The following is a 23,020-nucleotide window of genomic DNA, read 5'->3' as shown; positions in this document are numbered from 1 at the left end:
GGAATGTGGGCGGAAACCGGAGCACCCGGAGAAAACCCACATAGGCCCGGGGAGAACATGCAAACTCCACACAGGGAGGCCGGAGCTGGAATCGAACCCGGTACCTCTGCACTGTGAAGCCGACGTGCTAACCACTGGACTACCGGGCCGCCATATTCAATTACATTTCTGTAAATTGATTTTGTTTATAAATCTGTTGTGGCGGGTGGAATCGGCCCAACAGTTCTAGAATTACATATTCAAAATAAAATAATTGTGAAAATGTTCTGTTTTAACATTCTCGGTTTCGAGAGATGAAGGATGGGTTTCATCAGAGAGGAAATTTACACTGACTTGGATCATGAAGAGGAGGACAAGACAAAGGCATGGTGAGGATGGGAGGAGGGAGGGGTCAGAGGGACCGAGTAGTGGCGAGGAGAGGGGTGGGGGGGGGTTGTTGATTGTTCCTCATATTTCAAGAGTGGTCCTGCAGACAGATCCCCACAGCAGACTATACGGTCTTCTGGTAGCCAAAGAAGCTGCCACATCATCATTGACGAGCACTTCTTTTTATCCTTTTCTGTCTTTACCCTTATCTGTCATGATGATTTTTGCAGTATTATGTAACATATGAAGTAAATATGCCGCTAATTATTTTGTAGCCAAGTGAGGAACCTCAACACCACTGGAAGTTGACGGACCCAAATTGTCAACTGAGGGAGCGTTTCACTTGATTCTGGTGAACGGTGAGTTTTGTATCAAGCAATAATGGCCTTGTTTGCGTATATATGGATACTATGTAGTATAATAATCAAATGTGTTCGATGGTTTACAGTGAATGTCAAATTAGTTAATTTATTTCTAGTGAATTGCATTTGAAATTGAATGGTTGTTTTTATTATAATAATGAAATGTCAAACAATGTTTTACTAAAAAAACATTTATTCCAAATATTGCGAATTTCTCCATTGTGAGACAAATGTTTTTTTTTATTTTATTTTCTGAGGGAAACTAAAACTTTGCTCGATGTATTCCATTTTTTTCTTTCTTTTATTCTTAATGAAAGAAAAAAATGTATTTGGGGATTTAGACTGGTGATAATCACTTTTTATAATCTATTACACTCACACATTATATTTTATTGAAGCTAAGCTGAATTCTCGACCTAAAAGGTGACTAAAATGCGAGGATTATTGATGTTAGTTATCAAAATGGCGATCAACAAGTGTGAAATGTAATGAGCGCGCGGCGATGGCCTTCCCATGCATGTCTTTTCCTACAGCACTCCCTGTTGCTTTTTTTGCCATGCGCCCCTTAATCTCTTTTTATGCAAAGCCAGGAACAAAGTAACAAAATACATTACATTTAACACGAGTGTAATTATGCCCAGCGTAGAACACGTGTGAAGTTGGGGTGTTTGACAGTACAACTACCATATAGTTCTCGGGTTAGGTGTTCCAATCTCGACTTTGGCTTTCCTGTGTGGAGTTTGCATGTTCTCCCTCTTGCTTGCATGGATATTCACTGGTACTCGGGCTTCCTCCCACAATCCCGAAACATGGACATTATGTTCAGTCAACACATTGTCCCTTGGTGTGAATGTGATATGTTCCGTACTGCCTTGTGAATGAGTGGCAACCAGTTCAAGGTTTAACCCACGTACTGCCCCAAATTCTGTTTAGATAGGCTCCAGCATGGCTGTGACCCGAATGAGGTGAAATGGTATTTTGTTCATCTGTGGGTTTTCATTTTTAATCCAGTGAAATAGTTAGGTTGTATTGTTTACATTTTCTTCTACATTCATCCGCCTCCGTCTTTCATAATCAGGGTTATTTGCCTTTACCGAAAGCTGAGTACCATTCCATGCTGAAGGATAGAGTCCCGATTTGCCTGATGTCATCAGTCGTAGCCCCAGAAAAAAACCCTTCTAATGCTACGGGTCCCAAAGAGGTCAGTGCCGATGTACAGCATGTGTGTCATATAAAATGAGTGCAACACTGTAATAGAAATGTTTCCATGATTTTTGTTCAAGACGAGCTACCCGTGATTGCGGTGTGGAAAGTGAGAGAACGTAAAGTGTTTCACATTATACTTGATATTTACACAATTATACAATGTAATTACATTGTTACATTTGTACCAAAATATCATATAACAGTAAAGTAAATTGAGCTGCCGGGTGGTCCAATGGTTAGCACGTCGACCTCACGGTGCAGAGGTACCGGGTTCAATTCCAGTTCCGGCCTCCCTGTGTGGAGTTTGCATGTTCTCCCCGGGCCTGCGTGGGTTTTCTCCGGGTACTGCGGTTTCCTCCCGCATTCCAAAAACATGCATGGCAGGCTGATTGAACACTCTAAACAGCACCCTTTGCAACCCTTGCGAGGATAAGCAGATCGGAAAATGAATGAATGAGTAAAGTTGAGGGTTTTTTTTAATTGAATCGCTCAAAAAGGTGAGTTATTGTGGTGCCGAACTGCACTGCGGTACACTGAGAGATCGTATTCATATGTTGGTTTCTTTACCCAAGACGAAAAGTGGAACAGTCCTGAGTGTTTTTAGTGTCGTTCCCCACCAGTGCTTATCACAGCAGAAAATTCAAAGTCAATAAAAAATAAGCATAACCGTCTTTGTAAATGATTAATTATGATCTATAGTGCTTTGGATATTGTACATAATGTCTGTACTGTATCTCATGTTGTGGCCGTTTTGATATGATTATCACCCCGCACCCCTATATGATTAAACATGATAGTCCATAATCATGAACTAAAATATGATCATGTTGAAATGACAACAGCGTTGTCAGGCGTGGTAACTCATGACTGTAATGCTCCAGGTGGAGCTGATCCTTGTGAAGGAGCAGAATGGGGTCCAGTTCACCTCCACCACTCTCGTGGCTCCGACCACGACTCAGACCCACCTCAGCGGTGAGGAGGAAAGGGAAACCTGGGGAAAGAAAATTGACTTCCTGTTATCAGTGATCGGATTTGCGGTGGATCTCGCCAATGTCTGGAGGTTCCCTTACCTCTGCTACAAAAATGGAGGAGGTGAGTTTAAAGCCAATGGATAAATTTGGTAAGATTAAAGTACTTGGGGTGGGAAAGGGGAGGAATGGGTGGTGTGACAGAAAATCAGGTTCCTCTGTTCAAATAGTGGAGGTGGAAATGGAGGGGTGACACTGTTTACATTTCTAGTTTTATTGAAAGAGATTTGGAAAAGGTGGAAGTTGGAAGTTTCACATGCTTGAATTAACACTTTCTTATTTTGGTAAGGGTGTAAGAGGTGTGTATCATCTCCTGTTCCTTTTCCACAATTCTTTCAACCCTTTCAAGAGATCAAAATACAGATAAAAAAGCAACCACAGCTGCTCTGAATAGATTAGCTCCAACAATTATGGTCACTAATTATGGCTGTTTAACATAGAGCTCTCATTTGGTTTAAAAGCTGTAGCCTTCGCCAAGGCTCACACCCTGTTCTAAAGGTTACTCAGAGCTGTGAAACATGCATCATTGACATGTCTGTTGAGGAAATAAAACTGAAACATGTCTGTGTGTGTGTGTGTGTGTGTGTGTGTACAGGTGCTTTCTTGGTGCCGTACCTGTTCTTTATGGTGATAGCAGGCATGCCTCTCTTTTACATGGAGCTGGCTCTGGGACAGTACAACAGGGAGGGAGCTGCTGGGGTCTGGAAAATATGTCCCATATTCAAAGGTATGACGTCAAGGCACATGCATGCAGACACATTTGTTACCCCAGCATCCAATACACATTTCAAAAGCTGATGATGTTTGGTTGAATTTTCTAACGGAACATTTTTAACACTCTAAACATGATGACATTAACAATATGAATCATACTGACACATGTTTAATTCACAGGAGTGTAGTAAAAATAAAAATAAATCTGTTCATTTAAAAAAAAAGAAATTGTAGTTGTATTCCGAGAGAGCGATATCTGTTTGTCTGTCTATGCCAGCACTTATTTTTATGAGGACTGCAGTCAATGCAAAAGAAGTCATCTTCTGTTAGAATAACGTTATGTAGTATTTGCTATTCCAATCTGAACCATTTTATGAGGTGAAGTTGGACATAGGACCTCTTATTTCACAGTTCACTATCCTTTCACTCCCACATCAATAACATTACCCGGTCCGCTCATTTCCACCTTCGCAATATAAACCACCTCCGTCCCACACTCACTCCGCACACCACCACTATCCTTGTTCATAGTCTCGTCACTTCCCGAATTGACTACTGCAACTCACTCCTCTTCGGTGTCCATCAAAAATTCCTCCATAAACTTCAACTTGTTCAGAATTCAGCAGCCCGTTTCAACACGAGAACCCCCTCCTTCCATCATATCACCCCCATCCTCCGACAGCTCCACTGGCTTCCTGTAAAACTTAGAATCAACTTCAAAATACTTCTCTATACATTCAAAGCCATCCATAACCTTGCGCCCCCCTATCTGTCAGATCTTCTTCAAATCTCCATTCCCTCTCGCTCACTCAGGTCCTCATCCTCCCTCCACCTTTTTCTACCCTCTGCCCGTCTCGGTACAATGGGGTGCAGAGCCTTCAGTCGCTCTGCCCCCAAACTCTGGAACCCACTTCCTCCCAACATTCGTAATATTGACTCTCTTTCCTTATTCAAAACCCAGCTCAAAACCCACCTATTCAGACTTGCCTACCCGCCTTAAATCTTTCTTTCTTTATTTATTATTTTATCTGAGTTTTACTATTGGTCTTGGCTGTACAGTGTCCTTGAGTGTTGTGAAAGGCGCTTACAAATGTGATGTATTATTATTATTGTTATTATTTGAGAGCAGCTTTGCGATTCTTGCATCCTCTGGTCTTGTGAGTGTTTTCAGATTGGCTGCTTGAGTTTATTTGCATCAGAATATATCAGCTCCTTGAAGCTGCTGTTTGGATATAAACTGCTTTCCACCCTCATAGATCTTTTTTGAGGATGCTCCAAAGATTCTGAGCAGGGTTGTGTTCAGGGGAGGATTCATTGGGGGGGGGGGGGGGGGGGGGGGGGTCAAGCAGAGATTTTCTACTCTTTTATGCCCATAACAACCAATGATGCAGCGGTATTCCTTGCAGCACGCTATTGTTCACTGATTAGTGCTGTGCAACGCCGGTGGTCAAGATAAATCGAATAGTTTGTGGTTGTTGGATGGCCACCATGTCCCACCAAGGCTCCAATGTCAACAGGGAGGTCACAGAGTCATGTTTTGAGTCAGAATCATGAGGAGACAGCTGGTTGGCCCCTTTCAGGTCCCAAAGTACGTGAAAATAAACCCTGAAAAGTATATAGAGTTTCTGACCGACTACTTTCTACTTTGATGGTATAAATGAAGAACAATTGATTGTTTCTGGTTGTTTTGTCTTTGTCTCCTCTTTAGGAGTTGAAATGCAGGATCTATTGGGTTAAGGTCCGGTGACTGACTTGGCCAGTCTCAAACCTCTCAATCTCCCCATCAGATTGTCATAACGTTATCCCTGCCCTGTGGAGGTTGGCAGCGATGTCACAGACTGCTGGCTCTGGGTGTTTTGTCATGGCTCTCGAAATGTTTCTGTGAACAACTGCGCTTGGCCAACCGTTTTGATTTCAGTTGCTCAGAACACCAGAAGTTTCTTTCTTTTTCAGCACATGCCAAATGTCTTCGGCATACAACAAAAACAAAGAAATTGATCTTGCCATTCCAATGCTTTGATAATTCTCCATCTGCAGCCCTCAAAATTAAGAATTTCCATTAAACTCCACATTGATTGCATTACGTAGATGTTGTGCTGTTACAATTGCACGTTTGACAGGCTTCCACAGTTTTTAAGCAAGCAGACAGCAAAATCGGTGTGCTTGCGGACAAAGTGGACAATGACAGGTTGGCGATTTTGGGCTCATGTTAGCATTTCATGAGCACATAGCTGACCTTCACCGAGCAACATGATTCAAATGGCAAGCTAACCCATCGAACTGGTACTCTTAAAAAACTACTACTATTACTGTATTGGAGTTCAATGGATTGTGTGTTACCTAATGTCAGTATCCAAACGTGTACAGTACATGTTTTTCATGGGTGATGCGCTTGCCTTATCAAAGTCTATGTGTCCATCTACCTTCCCACTAGACTGTCAACTAGTTGACTTCCCATCAATACCGACGTCTCCATGTGTCTGCTTGCCTACCCACTTGCCTGCCCATTTACATGCCAGTCCTCCTTTTGTTCACTCGTCTGTGTCAAGCGCCGACAGGCATTGTTTATCCTCCCAGAACATCAGATTCTTATTGCACTCAAGTGGAAAACAAATGAAAATTAGGCTTTTAGACTGTTGTCCTCATTGTCCGAATGCTTTTGTCAAATATTGGCTAACAATCTCTGCAGATGCTTTTCAAAACAACAATGAGCATGGCATACGATGCAATCTGTCTGGATATTTTTTTAATTGAGTTCTTTTTCTTCCCTTTGGTTTGTTGTATCTATTTTGTATATGCTCTCGCTTTCTCTCTCTGTCTCACACTATATATATACTGTATATGTATATATATATATATATATATATATATATATATATATATATATATATATATATATATATATGTACATACATATATCAATGAATAGATGTGTGTTTATCTATATATATATATATATACAGTATGTGTGTGTATAGATATGTATGTACACTGTATGTATGTATATATATAGTTAGATAATATTCACACACACATGGTCTGACTACGTGCAAATATATTGACCACCAAGACCATCTGTTGCTTCTCAGCATGCCACGTGACATTCATCCTTTGGCCAATAATGTCCTTGACACGCTGAAGGTGCCTCATAGTTGTGTTTAAACCTCTTGTGTGTGTGCATACGTGCGTGTGTGTGCGCGCAAGCGTGGGCCTCCTGTCTGCGAACATGTGCTGTCTGTCAGGGTTCCACAGAAGACATTTACGTCCTAATCACACACTTTGCACACTGTCATTCTCTGCCTCTCAGTGGGGGGATCACAGTAATTATTCAAATGCATACATTCGCATGCCCATATTGGCAGTAATTATTCTGATCAACAAGCTTGGTTCCCCCCCAAGTTCAATGTATGTGAAGGAAAGGGATGGAGGATGAGAGCCAGCAGAAATGGAAGCACAGTGCAGCCGCTTGTGGCACAAATAAAAGGCGTCATTGTAGGACAATTGCACAACAACTCTTATGATTTACAATTTGGCTTTCCTAAACGTTTGTTGGTGCATACTCATTTTTGTAACATAAAGCTAAGACAGTAAATAACATTTTTGGGGGGGAAATAAATCCAGACTTTTTTTGTATGAGCATATGAGTACATGACCAAGTCGATCCTGATACTGATGTTAATTGAAGTTTCACATTTCATAGAAAATTGTGATTCTGAAAGGAAACTCAAGGTCTTATACTGTACCACTTAAATTATACTGTCCCACTATGATTTTTGTTGGGCATTGTAATTAACTACAATTATTTTTATCATTTCATTATTATATTCAATAAATACTACTGTATAACTATAACGGCTAATAATTGATTTAATAAATAATATGAAACGATTGTATTATATTACAAACATGTATACGCATTTAAGGAAAAGCCACGTAAAATACATAAGCGTCCCCCCCCCACACACACACACACACTTTCACATAATATCATGTTTACTTTAAATGATGAATGACTGCTTTTGTCTCATAGGTGTAGGATTTACGGTGATCCTCATTTCCCTCTACGTTGGCTTCTACTATAATGTCATCATCTCTTGGGCTCTATTCTACCTCTTCTCCTCGTTCACTGCTGAGCTCCCCTGGGTGCACTGCAACAACACTTGGAACAGCCCAAATTGCTCCGACTGGGCTGACAATAGCACAATCAGTGACATTTACAAGGCCACTCCAGCTCAAGAGTACTTTGAGTAAGTTGGTTCAGCTTCACTCTTTTTCTATGTGAGACAATGTATGATGTATTACAGTATAATAAACGCTGTAAAGCCTAAAGGTTAGAGTTTGCGGTGCCCCCCCCCCCAAAAAAAACAGCTTTATATATTAAAACTGTAATACTCCATTTTGACTAAGTCACGCTACAAAGTAGCAGCCTTGGCGTCCCGTCTGACAGGTGTGTTAGTGAGCAGCAAGTGTTTCTTTGTACTGAGATGTGGGGTTTGGCCCCGGGAGCGGTGATGGCTTCATGCAAAACTTTCGAGAAGCTTCAAGACTCTTCCACTCCAGCTTTAATGGTCAAGACTTAAATGTTATCTACTAAATTTGATCCATATAATGCTTCCGGAATGTTTCTATTTTATCTTAGGTTGCAGTTAACACTTATTTTAAATGAGCTTGGGCTTTCACTTGTAAAGTGCTTTTCTACCTCCAAGGCACCAACATGCTTCAACACTGACTCCTTGTTCATCTGCTGATGACGCAGCTTCGGGAGGAACTGGGGCTCTAGTATCTTGCTCAAGATAAAGAGATTAATTTTTGAAATGATGTTGAATGATGGAGTCAGATATTAACTACTACTTACTGGACACAATAAGTCATAATAGTAATTTTTTCATTCACATTGTCATACAGATATTATTTTAATTATATTGGATTTTGTATTGTTGTTCAGCTTGGACTGTACACCATGCTGAAGTGTCCCTAATATTTATGTTGGAAAAATGGTTTGTCATTCACATTCTTATTGCATCAGTTTTCATTTGGCAACCCTGCGGCCAGGTGCTATCTAGGTATCTTTTATTCTTGTGAGCAAATGGGTTTTGTTGTGACAGTTCAAGCTTTTCACCAAGCACAGCTGGAATCACAGTGAGCTATTTACAGTGTACCACCACCAGACAATTTGACTGCATTTCCTGTCACCTGTCAGAACCACTCCGGAATAATCTAAATCACTGCGTTAACATCACCTGTCATTTTTAAAAAATACCAAGATCAAGGACATGTCTCATTTTATTTCATAGAATTGTTTCCGATAGATGTATACCTTCAGGGTATTTGTTCAACTATAATACATTGTTTTGACAGTGTTGCCTCAAGATCCTTTAATCCTTATATTTATCTGATCATGTAGGATATTTCAAGTGAAACCGTGTACTCTACATTTTCACCAGAATTTTCCTTCCCATAGGCGAGGAGTGCTCCACATTCAGGACAGTAGTGGAATTGATAACCTGGGTCGTCCACGTTGGCAGTTGACTTCCTGTCTCGGTGTGGTCATAATTCTGCTTTACTTCAGTCTGTGGAAGGGTGTTAAGACGTCTGGCAAGGTAGGGAATTGAAATCGCTCATTTCTTATTGTGGTCATTGGAAAAGAAGAATGGCAACCTCCCGAAGGCCCTCAACGTGAATCATAAGCTGTATGGCATTGTTATAATGTAAGAGAACTTTGTATGTAAAGATGTAACTGGATATTTTTAATTGACCGAGCCTGAATGAATGTACAGAGGTTGAATTCTCGTATCGCCATCTTCTCTAAAATGTGCATCTACTCCAAGTAGGTTTCTGTGCGTGCATGTGTGTATTTGCCTTCTGTGACCCTCTCAGGTTGTGTGGATCACAGCCACCATGCCCTATGTGGTCTTGACTGTGCTGCTCATCCGAGGAGTCACCCTGCCTGGAGCCAAGGATGGCATTAAGGCCTACCTTTCTGTCGACTTCCTGAAACTCTGTGATGCCAAGGTGAGAGCCAAGTGGATTGCGGGAAACAGGCGTGCAGATAAAGATATGGATGTAAAAGGAGAAGAGGAACAGTGGGGGGAAAAATATACAGCATAATCCAAACACTGATTTTTATACTTTGCTGTCACATTTTACTGAATGGTAATTCTTTAGCTTCATTGTATTTCTAGAAGAGCCAACAGTAAAATAGATATAGAATGGAATAGAGCTATACAAATGAGTCGATGTCGACTATTTAGAGCAGTGTTGAATTGAGTATCATCTCCTTTTCCTTTCATTTATTTTCATATGTACACGTCTGAGTAATGAGCATTTTTTTACCCATAGCAACTGTTGTAGTTCTTACATGTGACATAGTTGGTCACAACAACATTGCATTTGTCAACTCTAATGTTTCTATGGAAGTGCTTTCATGGCCAACCCTCTCATGTGTTTTGCATTTTTGTTTGTTTTTTTACATGTATAAAGTAAATACTATTGCTACTCTGAGTGCATCTGCGGGGAATTTCAAAATACTCCTATAGCCAGACACCATTTACAGCCGGGGGAATTGAGGCATGGAATGAACTACTGACTGAACTCAATTTAAAAAAAAAAACACAAAATCATGAACTTTGTAAAAGTTAAACTGACAAAATGGTGAACTGAACATCAGGCCTGTCAGAACTCCCTGTTCTTATTTTTCTGTAAGCAGTGTACATTTTACGACTGAGGCAAAGAGCACGTATGTAGTTCAGCACTCCTGCCAATAGACACCACAATTCCATGAAACTCTTTATATATTGTATATATATATTTTAAAAAGGTCAGACTCAGAAACCTCAGGTTGCCATCACCAAGGGGAGAAGCAAGTGTGACGGTTGGCGCGGCAACTATTATAACTATGAAATTACTTTGGAAAACTAGTGAATTAAATAGCAGTGTTTAAATGCAGACAACAGAACCATTTTGACCAAGTCCCTATTTACTTTATCCATTGCTAAACCTATTGGCACCTGTCATTTACCTTGCATGCGAATGATCACCAAGTATCTGCAGCTAAATACTCAAATATGGAGGGAAGAAGAGGGGGGTGAGGGAGACGGAGAGAGAGGGACGGGAATTGGAGAATTAGGTTAGATGTGGATGCATGGTGCTGTAATTTGCAAAATTACCCCCGTATTCACAAGCGTCTTTCATCTATTGCCGTTGAATGAGTTTCCTGCAATTATCCCAAATAATGGCTTTTTTCCTCTCTTGTGCCTTTTGTTTACCGCTTCACACAAGTACACCTTTTCTGTCACCCCCCTCCCCCACCCACCACCAGGTTTGGATCGATGCCGCCACGCAGATCTGTTTCTCGCTGGGAGTTGGGTTTGGTGTGCTAATCGCCTTTTCCAGCTACAACAAATTCAGCAACAACTGCTACAGGTAAAGAGACTCATGTGTGAAGAGTTGCATCAGACACAAACTGCAGCAGGTGAGTTACAACACCCTTGGAAGCTCCTCAAAACGCGCCTTGTCTTTCACCACTTTGCTCTGTAACAGAAAACACTAACATAAAATAAGCACCCATCTCCTTTTCCTTTCATTTATTTTCATATATATTTATGAGCACACTGTGGTCCATGTCCACCTGTGCTGTAATAGCACGGTCCAGTGTTTTCCGTTAAAAAGAAAAATATATTTTTTTGTAACTATCTAAACTATTTTAGTTATTGTAGCTTTCTTGTTCGAGTGTTTTTAGATATGACCATCTTTAATATACTTCGTCTTTTTTGCTGCTTTGTGAATGGTCGTCACCTCATGTTTTTTGAATGCGTCCAGCCCAAAGCTGGTTGATGGCTGTCCCACAATGGAGGCAGTATTTTCCTGCTGCGTTGGGGCACAGTGCTTTTGGCATAAATAACAGTGCATGCCTTCCTCAGTATGCCTGAGCCAGGTAAACTGATTCAGCCACTGGCTCGTGTGTTTTTGAGACGAAATGGAAAGAGGAAAAAAAGGGTTTTTTGGGTTTGATCAGCAAGCCGAAAGTTTGGGAAAAAATGCTACAAATCACAGATTGGATCAGCAATATATCTTCGGGTATTTAAATATACTTTTGGGATTAAAAATCTGTTGTCTGTCTCTTATCTGAATGTTTACTTCATCTTAAACAAAGTTGTTACTGGTGTAACCTGTTTTTTGACTATTTTGTGTGGATTTTTACAGTGCGGGTCAAAATGACCCACAACATAATCAATGTGATTTTTTTCTCAACATAATATGAGGGTTAAACAACTTATATATATATTACATATATATATATATATATATATATGCATATTTACTGGGCATGTAACGCTACATCTCTTTGACTGATACAATGCATACATATCACTATAAGGCCTAACGATTGGACACAAAGCCATATACCGCTTTTTGGTATGATACAATTCAATATGCTGTGCTTGGATATTGCTATAGCATCTTGATGCATCTTATCGTATAATGGATATAATTTACATTATATAACCATTCATTATGCAGAATATACTTTATTATACAGGCCTCGATTGGTCTGTTGCATCAAGACGGTGACAATGGACTAATTATGATAAATTCTGCATTCTGTCTTTTCATATTCAATCTTCATATTCAATCTTCATTTGATTTTAATGATGCAGGGACGCCATCATCACCAGCTCCATCAACTCTTTGACCAGCTTCTTCTCTGGCTTTGTTGTGTTCTCCTTCCTTGGCTACATGTCATACAAGCACAACGTGGCTCTGGAAAAGGTCGCGAGAGACGGTATGCTGCTCTTGCAATGATATGCAAAATTCATGGTTTGCTTTGATGAGAAACTTTTGTATTATGGTTAGATTTTTTTTCTTCAAAAAAAAATGCCTCAGAAGGGGAAAGATGTTCTTGTAACGTTCAAAATGTCATTGAGCCACCAAGTAGACAGGTCGCTAGGCTAAGTGCTTTCTTCAGCCTCGTTATTGTTGCTAGTAATCCATTCAGCATCTAAAACGTTCACGATATTACCATGATGTTTCACTCCAAAATCATACGTGTATGTACAATAATGGACTGAGATAGCAGACTTTAGAACTTAAACTGCGTGTGTAGTTGGTGTTAATACCAAATTGTTTGAGCTCTGCATGTCAAAATGCCATATATGCTCCTGCTGATAGTTGTATAGAGGTGCTTTAGCTTGAATACTCATGTTTTGATGGCAACATTTTGTGGAACATATTAACGTTGGTATTTTTGCACAGTTGCAAGTTTCAGTACACATGGAAAGGCAATACTTATCCTCAACAGATCTGTTGAATCGATTGGCTAGTATGAGATGTGGTGTCTGTATTTTACCATCTCCTCCAAAGACTTCATTTCAGATTTTGAGGCGGCGGCCCTGTGGTCCAGTGATTAGCGCGTCGACCTCACAGTGTAGAGGTACCGGGTTCAATTCCAGTTCCAGCCTCCCTGTGTGGAGTTTGCATGTTCTCCTCGGTCCTGTGTGGGTTTTCTCCGGGTACTCCGGTTTCCTCCCACATTCCAAAAACATGCATGGCAGGCTGATTGAACACTCTAAATTGTCCCTAGGTGTGAGCGTAGATGGTGGTTTGTCTGTGTGTGCCCTCCGATTGGCTGGCAACCGGGTGTCCCCCGCCTACTGCCCAAAGACAGCTAGCATATGCTCCAGCTACTCTTGTGAGGATAAGCAGATCGGGAAATGCATGGATGGATTTTAAGGCCACAGGTTTAATATAATACCAGATGCATCAAGTTGTTCGGGAAAAATTAAAATGACAAATTCCTGAAAGCAGGCAACCCGAGTGAAAATACCCTCTTGCCTAGCAACCTTCCATACACCATATTTATTGTTTTACTCACTGGAGTACCGGTAATTGTGAAAATTCCCAAATCGGTTTGTTCAGTGTCTTGCTCAAAGCAGACATAAAACCCTCTGAGCTCATGTGATCATTTTGCAGCAGTACTTTTAAGTCTGTGTTTTGGTGATGTGTTGATTATCTGTCTGAATTGAACTCTAGTTACAGTCTGTGACTGCCACAATGTCTGCAACCTGTTGATCAGGTACATCTCATCCACTGGATCTCAGAATAGTCTAAAGTGTTCCCAGTGGGTTTAATGGGGACAACCATAGTCATTGTTGCACTGTAATTTTGACTTGATGGATGTTCACTACATTTTAAAATTAATCGCTACTTTTGAGTACAGTACTCGTTTGTTTACAGTTTTTAAATTTGTGCTTATAGGGGTTGGATTGGTGTTTGTTATTTACCCAGAAGCCATTGCCACATTGCCTGGGTCGTCAGTGTGGGCAGTAATCTTCTTCATCATGCTCTTGACACTCGGCATTGACAGTGCTGTGAGTATGCACTTTCCTTTACAACTACATCTGACAGCATAATTCGATATGTTCCATTTGTTTTGTCTGCAATGGCTAAGCGTTCTCATATGATAAATACAGTGATGACCTCATTTGAATGAACTAATTGTCAATTGGAGCCAAATAGCCGTTACATCCAGGAACGTTTTTTTTGTGTGTGTGTGAGGTCTAATTGCTCACACTAGAGTAGCTTAAAACGCCCAGTACAGTGCAAAATTATTATAAATAGATATTAAAAAAAGAAAAAAGTTCAAAATTGTTAACGTTCATCCATACTTTTGTTGTTGGTCAGGAGGTTAAGGACATGCATCTGGTCGCATCCATGCACCACCATGTTAGCACTTTCTTTTTTCACCTCCAATAGGATTAATTGCCATAGATTTACCAAAAAAAAAAAAAAAAAAAAACTATGTACTCGACCAAAAACACTGGGGTAGAAAGATGCGTACACTACTCGCCCCAGCACTGTAAAAACCAACAGCCAACTTTATAAATAGATGCATACAATAGCTATATGTAAGTTGTCATTTTAATCGTGCCTGCAGCAGATGCTAAACTGGCTATGCTCCATTATAATTGAAGGAACCCTCTCCCCTGCTAACATGACATTCTGTCCATACATTGGTTTGCTGGGAAAGTTACCTCTGCCAACATAGTCACCACTTGAATGTGATTTTTAGCCTGCTCAATTGTACTCTAAAGTCTGTTTACCTATGATGCGAGAGAAAAAAAAGCCGGGAAAAGTGACCAAACTCTGCCTCTTGATGGTGCCACAGCACCTTTTCCTGGTACAGTGGATAATTGCAAAAAAAAAAAAAAAAACAATTCTGGAACTAACTTGGAAAGGGACAATGCAAATGGGCTTTTTGAGTGGATTTGACACTATTTTCTGTTTGTGGAGCCCGGAATCCATTGGTTTCGGGTCTGTTCAATCAAGGTTCCACTATGTAACATATACCAGCTTCTATCATCTTGACGCTGAACTTATGGTATGAGCCTCTGGGGTGCGGGTTCATTCCTCCTCCCAGGTGCTGTGGTGCCCGTATTTCCCATTTGCGCTCCAGTGTCAGATCGACTCCTGTCTCCTTCATGCTGAGGGGTCCCAAGTCCCACCTCTCAGGATGCCCTGTTCCAGCCACTGGCTTGGAGGATAGGGCAGCCCTCTGTCACTCCTCGGGCAGGCCTCCTCTTCATCCCTCTGCCCTTTGTACCCTGCCTGGTGCATGTGGGGTTCCCCGCTGGCCTTTGGGTCAATGGGGGGCCTCTCATGCTCCGAGACAGGTGCTCAGAACTGACTTGGGGTGATGTTGTGTGCAGTGTGGCACATTTAAAAAAGGATATTTAGCACCGTTATGGGCATGAGGACTGCAGACTTGATTTACTGCCAATATCACTGGCTCTTTTTAATTTCCTTTAAATGCAGCGCGTGAGAAGTGCTGGCAAAATATTTCAACCTTGTCACACATCGCTCAGCCCTGTCCAGTTTTGTCCAAACATTGTTCTGTTAGACTGCATTTCAAACAAATATCACACTACAAAAGGTTAGTATTGTATTATAAACTCCCCTGATGCACAGAAAAAAAAAAAAAAAACTATTCCAGCTAATGCATCCGTATCCACCATTCTGCATGATCAAGCAATTGACCAGGGCAGGTCAAAATATATCTGCTTGACATCAAAATGTTTTTAATAGCCACTATTTTAGTAGTGTGTTCGATCAGCGGCGGTGTAAAACACGGTTCTTGTGTCTATTCTCTTCTTCTGCACCTTTTAGATGGGTGGGATGGAGTCTGTCATTACCGGTCTGATTGATGAATTCAAATGCCTCCACAAACACAGAGAGCTGTTCACCCTCTTCATTGTGGCAGCCACCTTCCTCATCTCCCTCTTTTGTGTTACAAATGCAAGTATCATACCGAGACGGCTGTGTTACTCAAGGGGTGTGGCGATATCCGCAAATGTTTTCGGAAACACTTATAATCCAATGTAAAGTGAAGACTAATAATTATGGAACTGAGATCTTCAAGATGATTAATCATTGGTGTCTGTAATCATTTCAGTATAAGTGACATTGTCCCTGTCTCTCTCTGTCACTGTAGGGTGGAATATACGTGTTTACTCTGTTGGACCACTTTGCCGCAGGGACGTCCATTCTGTTTGGAGTGCTTATTGAAGCTATCGGTATTGCGTGGTTTTACGGTAAGAGAAACTGAGAGATAGAATGATAGGAGAAAAAGAAAGATTTTTCCTGTTGTCATGGCGAGCAATGCTGATGTTATATTAGTGCTCTGATGAGAAATCTGTCTGTATGGACGTGCTGTGACTCAGCGTGATCTAGTTCTATTAGGCCTAAGTGTAAAGAAATGAAAATGTCAACACACAATAATGGTTTTTGCCCCTTCAGTCTCTGGTCACCTCAATGTGCCTCCTGCTTGGGGCATAATCTGTCTATTAAATGATGATGATCATCATGTTGTCTTGGTGTGACTGCCATTATTAGGCTCCAGGAAATTGCAATCAATACCGACTCACTTACTTTGAATATGCCAGTGTTATTCACTAAAACAACAAATAGGAGAAAAGGTAAAGAGCAAAGGTGTTATAAAAACTAAAAGAAATTCTCAATTTCAAAATAAATGACAAAAGTAGAATAATAATAATTTCACTGAAGATTCATAAGAAGTCTGACTGCATAATTTATTTATGCCATTGAAATCCAGATCAGTAATGATAAAATAGAAGTATATTTATTGTTCTAAAATTTCAATTCAATAAAAACTGTTGTACTTGGTTACTGAAGAAAAGAACTGAAGAAATTATTTTTTTTTATCATAAGCTTAGGACCAGGTGCTTGACTTCTGCCAGTGGTACTCAGTATTGGTAATTGCTGCCATTCAGGTTTACCTCACTAAAGGAAGCCTGATTATCAAATTGTAAATTAGTAGGGTGTAATGTATGCTACTGTAGATGCTTAACCAGTTCAGAACCTTTTTTTTTTTCAATAGCGTATGTCCGATTGATCCAATTTTTAAAGAGTAGCAAGCAAAAAAATTATAACAAAAATTTGAAAGGTTGGGGAAGAAGAGCGACTTGATCTTCCGTCTTGGGTTACTTTTCACATGTCCATTCAACTCATTGGGGGACTCAATGCTAACTCAGCCTCAGGCAACGGGGTCTGTATATTGAGACACTTTGGTGGGGTTCGACCTTGGCAGGCCCGATAAATCAAGCCTGAGGCCTCGCTGAGCCCTTTTTTCCATTCCTCATAGCTTTAACAAGAACCTTTCAACCCTGGCCACTGTGGTCTTTCGTTCTGGTGTCCATCTCAATAAAAACATCCGCTGGAAGAAATGCCTTCTGGGAAGGAAAGCTCTGAGAAGTGAACAACTGTCATTTTATTGTAGTCTAAATTACAATTGTATTTTGGTTCACGTTTCAGAAATTTCCCATGTTTAAAAAACTGGAACTCAGAAGGATTTCTTTCAAAGTAATGCGCTCCATTAAGTAGACAACTGATGATACTGTATGACATACCATGCATTAAGGATGAAGTGAAGAGGGATAGTTTGGTTAAGCACGTACCAAACTATCCCTCTTCACTTCATCCTTAATGCATGGTATGTCATACAGTATCATCAGTACAGAGTGCTGACAAACTCCAAGTAAGATAGTGCTTATATTTTTTCCCCCATTAAATTGTTCAATCCACAATGATACACATCCAGGTATGTTAGTAGTAATGGAATAAATGGTAAATGTGTCAGCCCTGTTATCGTCATATGACATGAATGAAGGCCAATTTTGAGCTGACAGGCGTGTTGCAGATAAACGTCTCGTTGAAGATTGAGTTGTCTTGACGCGTGGGTCGTGCAGTGTAACATACTCGACGACTGCTCACCCTGCATCTAGGATGCTTTACGACTAAAAAATGTTTGGTATGTCAGAATTTGTGTTTGTCTTGCTGCAAAGTGTGACCTGTCCTATGTCATCCTTTGATCGGTTCTTTGGTGCTCTCCGACCTATGACGCGACACTGGACATGATATACATGCTGACAATGTGGTATATATTATTTAAAAAGTGACATGAACAAAAGGCGAAATGTTGCAAAGTATACATAGCATTTCAACTCTTGCTCCATTTGCTGACTACAAAACTAGTAGCTGTTGTAGCAAACATGGTGTCAAGAAAGCAATCAGTTCTTTTTGAAAAAGATGCATTCTATACCGCCTTCTCCCCCCATCCAGGTAAAGGTCCATAATCACTTCTTTTTATTCTTCGTTTTGTGAGCAAAAAACAAACACATGCACATAATTCCTCCGTCAACTTGACTTTGACAACTGCTTATCATGTCTCCCTGACGTACCTGCTTTGATGGACTGAATCTTGACGGAAGCAACGATTGGTCAGGGTCTGGTCAGTGATGGACTTGTAGTGTGCCGTTTTGCCCCGTCCAAGACACATTAGGATATTTATCTGGTAGTCTCACAAAATGAATGACAAAAAAGTCATGTAGTTGGAGAAGGCCTTTAGTCAATGCAAGATCAATGTGTTTTTTAAACATTTGTCAGAGTCTCTGATATTGGAATGTTTGCTTGTGTTCCAGGAGTGGACCGTTTCAGTGACGATATTGAGGAGATGATCGGTCAGAGGCCAGGCAGATACTGGAGATTGTGCTGGAAATTTGTCAGCCCCTGCTTTCTCCTGGTGCGTATCTCTCATACAATTTCAGGCCACCATTAAATTCATTTTACCATAGTAAAAACAGTAAATGTGAGACATACAATTTGCAGGATTACATCCCCACCCCCGCCGCCCTTCAAGACCTCACAGTGAAGAGATACCGGGTTCAATTCCAGCTCTAGCCTCCCTGTGTGGAGTTTGCATGTTCTCCCTGGGCCTGCGTGGGTTTTCTCTGGGTACTCCAGTTTCCTCCCACATTCCAAAAACATGCATGGCAGGCTGATTGATCACTCAAAATTGTCCCAACGTGTGAGTGTGTCTGTGGATGGTTGTCAGAATCAGAATCAGAATCATCTTTATTGGCCAAGTATGTAGAACATACAAGGAATTTGTCTCCGGTGCATCTCTGTGTGCCCTGCGATGGGATGACAACTGGTTCAGGGAGTCCCCACCTACTGCCTGAAGACAGCTGTGATAGGCTCCAGAACCCCCGCGACCCTTGTGAGGATAAAGCAGTTCAGAAAATGGATGGATGGGGATGTGTATGTGTGTGTGTGCGGGTGTGTACACACACCCGCACACACACATCCACCCATGTTTCTTTTTTTTGTAATGTGGGAGGAAACTGGAGTACCCGGAGAAAACCCACACAGGCCCGGGGAGAACATGCAAACTCCACACAGGAAGGCTAGAGCCTGGATGAAACCCACGACCTCTGCACTGTGAGGTCGACCCACTAACCACTGGCCACCTTCTATCGATCTACTTATACATACACACACACACACACTGAAGGAATCCCCAGGCTAAGAGGTGCATAGGTTGCAGAACAAAATTCGGTGCATAGTTTTTGTTACTATGAGACTTAAGTCATAGTTCTGGCAGTAGTTGTCATCCTCTGTAAACCATAAAGTAATTTGCAGACTAACAAACAGATTAAAAGAACAACAGACAAACAGCTAAAGGGCAACTCCAAACAAATAGTTTTGTTAACATTTGCAGAAAGACCAAACTTGGTTATACTGAGTGCCGTTTTACAGAAATAGCATTGGGACATAAGCAACAATGATGAACAAAAAAATTCCACAATTCAGTACTGTTTATCTTACTGCTTGCTTACTGCAAAAAAACATAAAAACTTAAGACTATATATGATCAAAATAAATATGCTTCCATTGTCTAGAGTGTGTGTCTTCATCTGGATCATGGGTGACCTGGAGCCTATCCCATGCTTACTCTGGCTAACAGGCATGGTACACCCAAGATCGATTGCCTGCCAAGTTCAGTGCACATATAGATAGACAAACATTCACAGTCCCAGTCACACCTTTGCACAATTTTAAGCAGAGGTCAACGATCTTTTGGAAAATGAGCACTTCTTCTATAGTAAACACAAATGTGAAGGTGACCTGATTTAACATTGCATGCATGTTTTTAGGAATGTGATTTTATCTGATTAATTGATTACCGGTAACTGCTTTCTATCCCTCTGGGAAATACTCCTAGTTTATGGTGGTCGTGAGCTTTGCAACCTTCAACCCCCCCAACTATGGCACCTATATGTTTCCTCCCTGGGCTAATGGGCTGGGATGGTGCCTTGCCATTTCATCGATGACCATGGTGCCCCTTTACGCCATCTACAAACTTTGTAGCCTACCTGGAAAGTTTTGTGATGTAAGTCCGAGCCGATTTTCATCCTTGTAAAGTGTTTGTAGTTTTAGTGCAATACAGTGCTCTTTGCATTATTTATTTTCTCCAAAATATTGTCCGCCTTTGTACCGGAACAGAGACTGGCTTATGCCATCACCCCAGAGACAGAACATCATTTGATAGACAATGGGGAAGTTCGTCAGTTCACAGTAAGTACTGATTTGTTCATATAACATTCTTCTTCTCAAATGTGTGTATTACAATTGAGTAATTGGTCTGTTGACTATTGCTGGTTAGTTTAATTCACTGATTCCCCCACCCCCCTTTCTGTCATAGCTTCAGCACTGGCTGGTTGTCTGAATGTGAAAATGTATATGAAGGAATGGTGGAGGAATGCATGCACAGCAAAGTTCTGAAATGTGATTAAGTGAGAGGAGGTAAGCCTCGAAACCAGGAGAAGAGTGCCAGGAAAAAAAAAATCCTGTAAGGAATTTTAAGTGTGATTTTCATTTCAACTGCATGTATGAAGCTGTGTGTAAACCCATTTTGGTTTGACATCAGTGAACTGGAAACTGGTAGTGTGGTGTAGAACCTGCATCTTCTCAAAATATAGTAGTCCTCAAAACGATGCTTTTTAACTTCAACATGTTGGTCATCTTAACTTTTCATACAATAGGTTAACTTCGTCCCATCTTACATAATGACTACAATGTGAGGTAGAGATAAACAGTGCTAAACTCACAGTGGGATACAAAACACTATTTTAAATATTTGCAGTTGCATGCACTGTAAAGTATCCCATTTTCTGAACAAGAAACAAAATAACTGTTGGCATTTGAAGTGTTGATGAGGTTGATTTTATTTGATTTCTTAAATGATCAAAGTAAGCATGATGAAATGGTAAAGGTATTCACAATTGAGGGTCGTAACATCAAATGTGGATTAAAATGTTCAGAAATGTCTCCATCAAGCCTACATCATATTTATCAAATTAAAGTACTGTCTTCTTTTAATGACTGTTAAAGCACATGCAACACCTGTTACTTTCAAATATTTCAAAGAAATTTTTACGTTAAACGGCCTCACGGGAGATGCTGCCGCTGTTATGAAAGCGCTATATAAATCAGCATGTATTGTATTATTCACGTAAAACAACGCTAACAATACTTTCAAAAAAGCATCACTCAGCTAAACTCAAGAACACGGCTTTGGTATTAAAAAAAACTAGCTGGATGACATAAAAAATCGATCGGGTAACAATGAACAAAGTACTGTTTTTACTCTAAGATTATAGATTAATGACAAGATGAAATATAAGCTGCAATATAATCATGAGAAAATTACAATCATGTGAGGGTGGGGGGGGCCTATTTATTGTTTTACAAAAAATAAAATCTGTTGTTACGAGACAAATAGGTTGAGCACTGCTACGGAGCTTGTCAAGTTCCAGTTTTGTATGTTTGGAGCATCAACACCATTAATAAGTAGACCGTTTAATCGGAATTTTATCCTGAGTAAGAATGAACGAAGATTGGCTCATTTGTGGGTTAGTCGCATAAAGATTCATAACCCGACTGTTATGTCAACATTAAAAGAAAAATTCCATTATTCTAACATGGAATGTTGTATACAGATTTTCACTGAGTCAATATAACTCTCGCATCCACCAGACTGTTGATTTAAACAACCAAAGACTCTGGAAAAACTCTAAGATTTAACCCCAACTGAGCTACAATATTCTCTTGGTTAATTAACGCGTATACTGTCAAATTACAGATGGGATATATATATTTCAATCAAAACAAGCGTGAAGCTTTAATTTTACTCATCGAATAGCAATCTCAAGACTGTTTCAAGGCTGCTCTTTGTTAATCTGCAAATGGATGGCGTAATGTGTAAATTATGAGGTTTGTTATTCATTAAAGATAGTAGGTAGGTAGCCTATCATGTTCATGTGTTGAGAGATTTTATTGTATTGCGTTTTATGATAGATGTCAAGTCAATTTATGGTATATGGCATACAGTACAAGCGATGTTGAGTCTGTATGTATGTAAGTATAAAGTATTGACTTTGTTACCGTGAAGTTGATACATATTAGCCTTATGGATCTCAATGACAATTACATGGATAATCCAAATATGCTTTTGTCTGACCTAAAGCATGAATTTGTGCTTAAAGTATTTCACCAATGACTTGTGGTTTAACATTGTGCTGCATTCAGTCGACACATTAAAGGCTTCAAAAGTCCTGAACTGTCCACGTGTTGCTGTATTTTGCCTTATTGTGCTTGACTTTAACCGCGTCTTCATACAAAGTACAGTATATGTTCACTGAAGGATATCACTTTTGTCTTTTTTTAAGCTTGTCTTTTTATGACCACACACCGGATCACAGTTTAAGTGCATAACACACATTCTTACATCCAGTACAAAAGCTGTCAGACGTTTGTGCACGCCACAACCCTTCCTGCTGACCTTTTTTAAGTCCATCTGATAATGTCATCATTTCATTCTCCATCCATCCAGTAGGCGGGGTGCCCTCTGAGTTGGTTGGTAGTCATTTCATTTTTATAATAATTGGTGGGAGTAGTACAGTAGTAGTAGCAGCGTCAGTACTGTAGTAG

At 40.4% G+C, this 23,020-nt stretch overlaps 2 protein-coding genes across 2 annotated transcripts in view; one reads left to right on the top strand and one right to left on the bottom strand.

Annotated features, from left to right (window-relative positions):
- The window catches only part of LOC127600889 (uncharacterized), a 302,914-nt gene that overhangs the window by 133,862 nt on the left and 146,032 nt on the right, over positions 1–23,020 (bottom strand). The window lies entirely within an intron of this gene.
- On the top strand, positions 602–22,644 carry slc6a3 (solute carrier family 6 member 3). Its single transcript, XM_052065789.1, has 16 exons — positions 602–725; positions 1,807–1,929; positions 2,816–3,026; positions 3,558–3,689; positions 7,707–7,923; positions 9,138–9,276; positions 9,554–9,688; positions 10,995–11,098; positions 12,334–12,458; positions 13,931–14,043; positions 15,839–15,967; positions 16,164–16,263; positions 18,670–18,770; positions 20,253–20,420; positions 20,534–20,605; positions 20,733–22,644. The coding sequence occupies exons 2-16, from the start codon at positions 1,843–1,845 to the stop codon at positions 20,754–20,756; spliced, it is 1,857 nt and encodes a 618-aa protein (XP_051921749.1). The 5' UTR covers positions 602–725; positions 1,807–1,842; the 3' UTR covers positions 20,757–22,644.

This window comes from Hippocampus zosterae, chromosome 5 (genome assembly GCF_025434085.1).
Source record: "Hippocampus zosterae strain Florida chromosome 5, ASM2543408v3, whole genome shotgun sequence".
Classification (NCBI taxonomy): Eukaryota; Metazoa; Chordata; class Actinopteri; order Syngnathiformes; family Syngnathidae; genus Hippocampus; species Hippocampus zosterae.
This window is presented reverse-complemented; position numbering and strand designations above follow the sequence as displayed.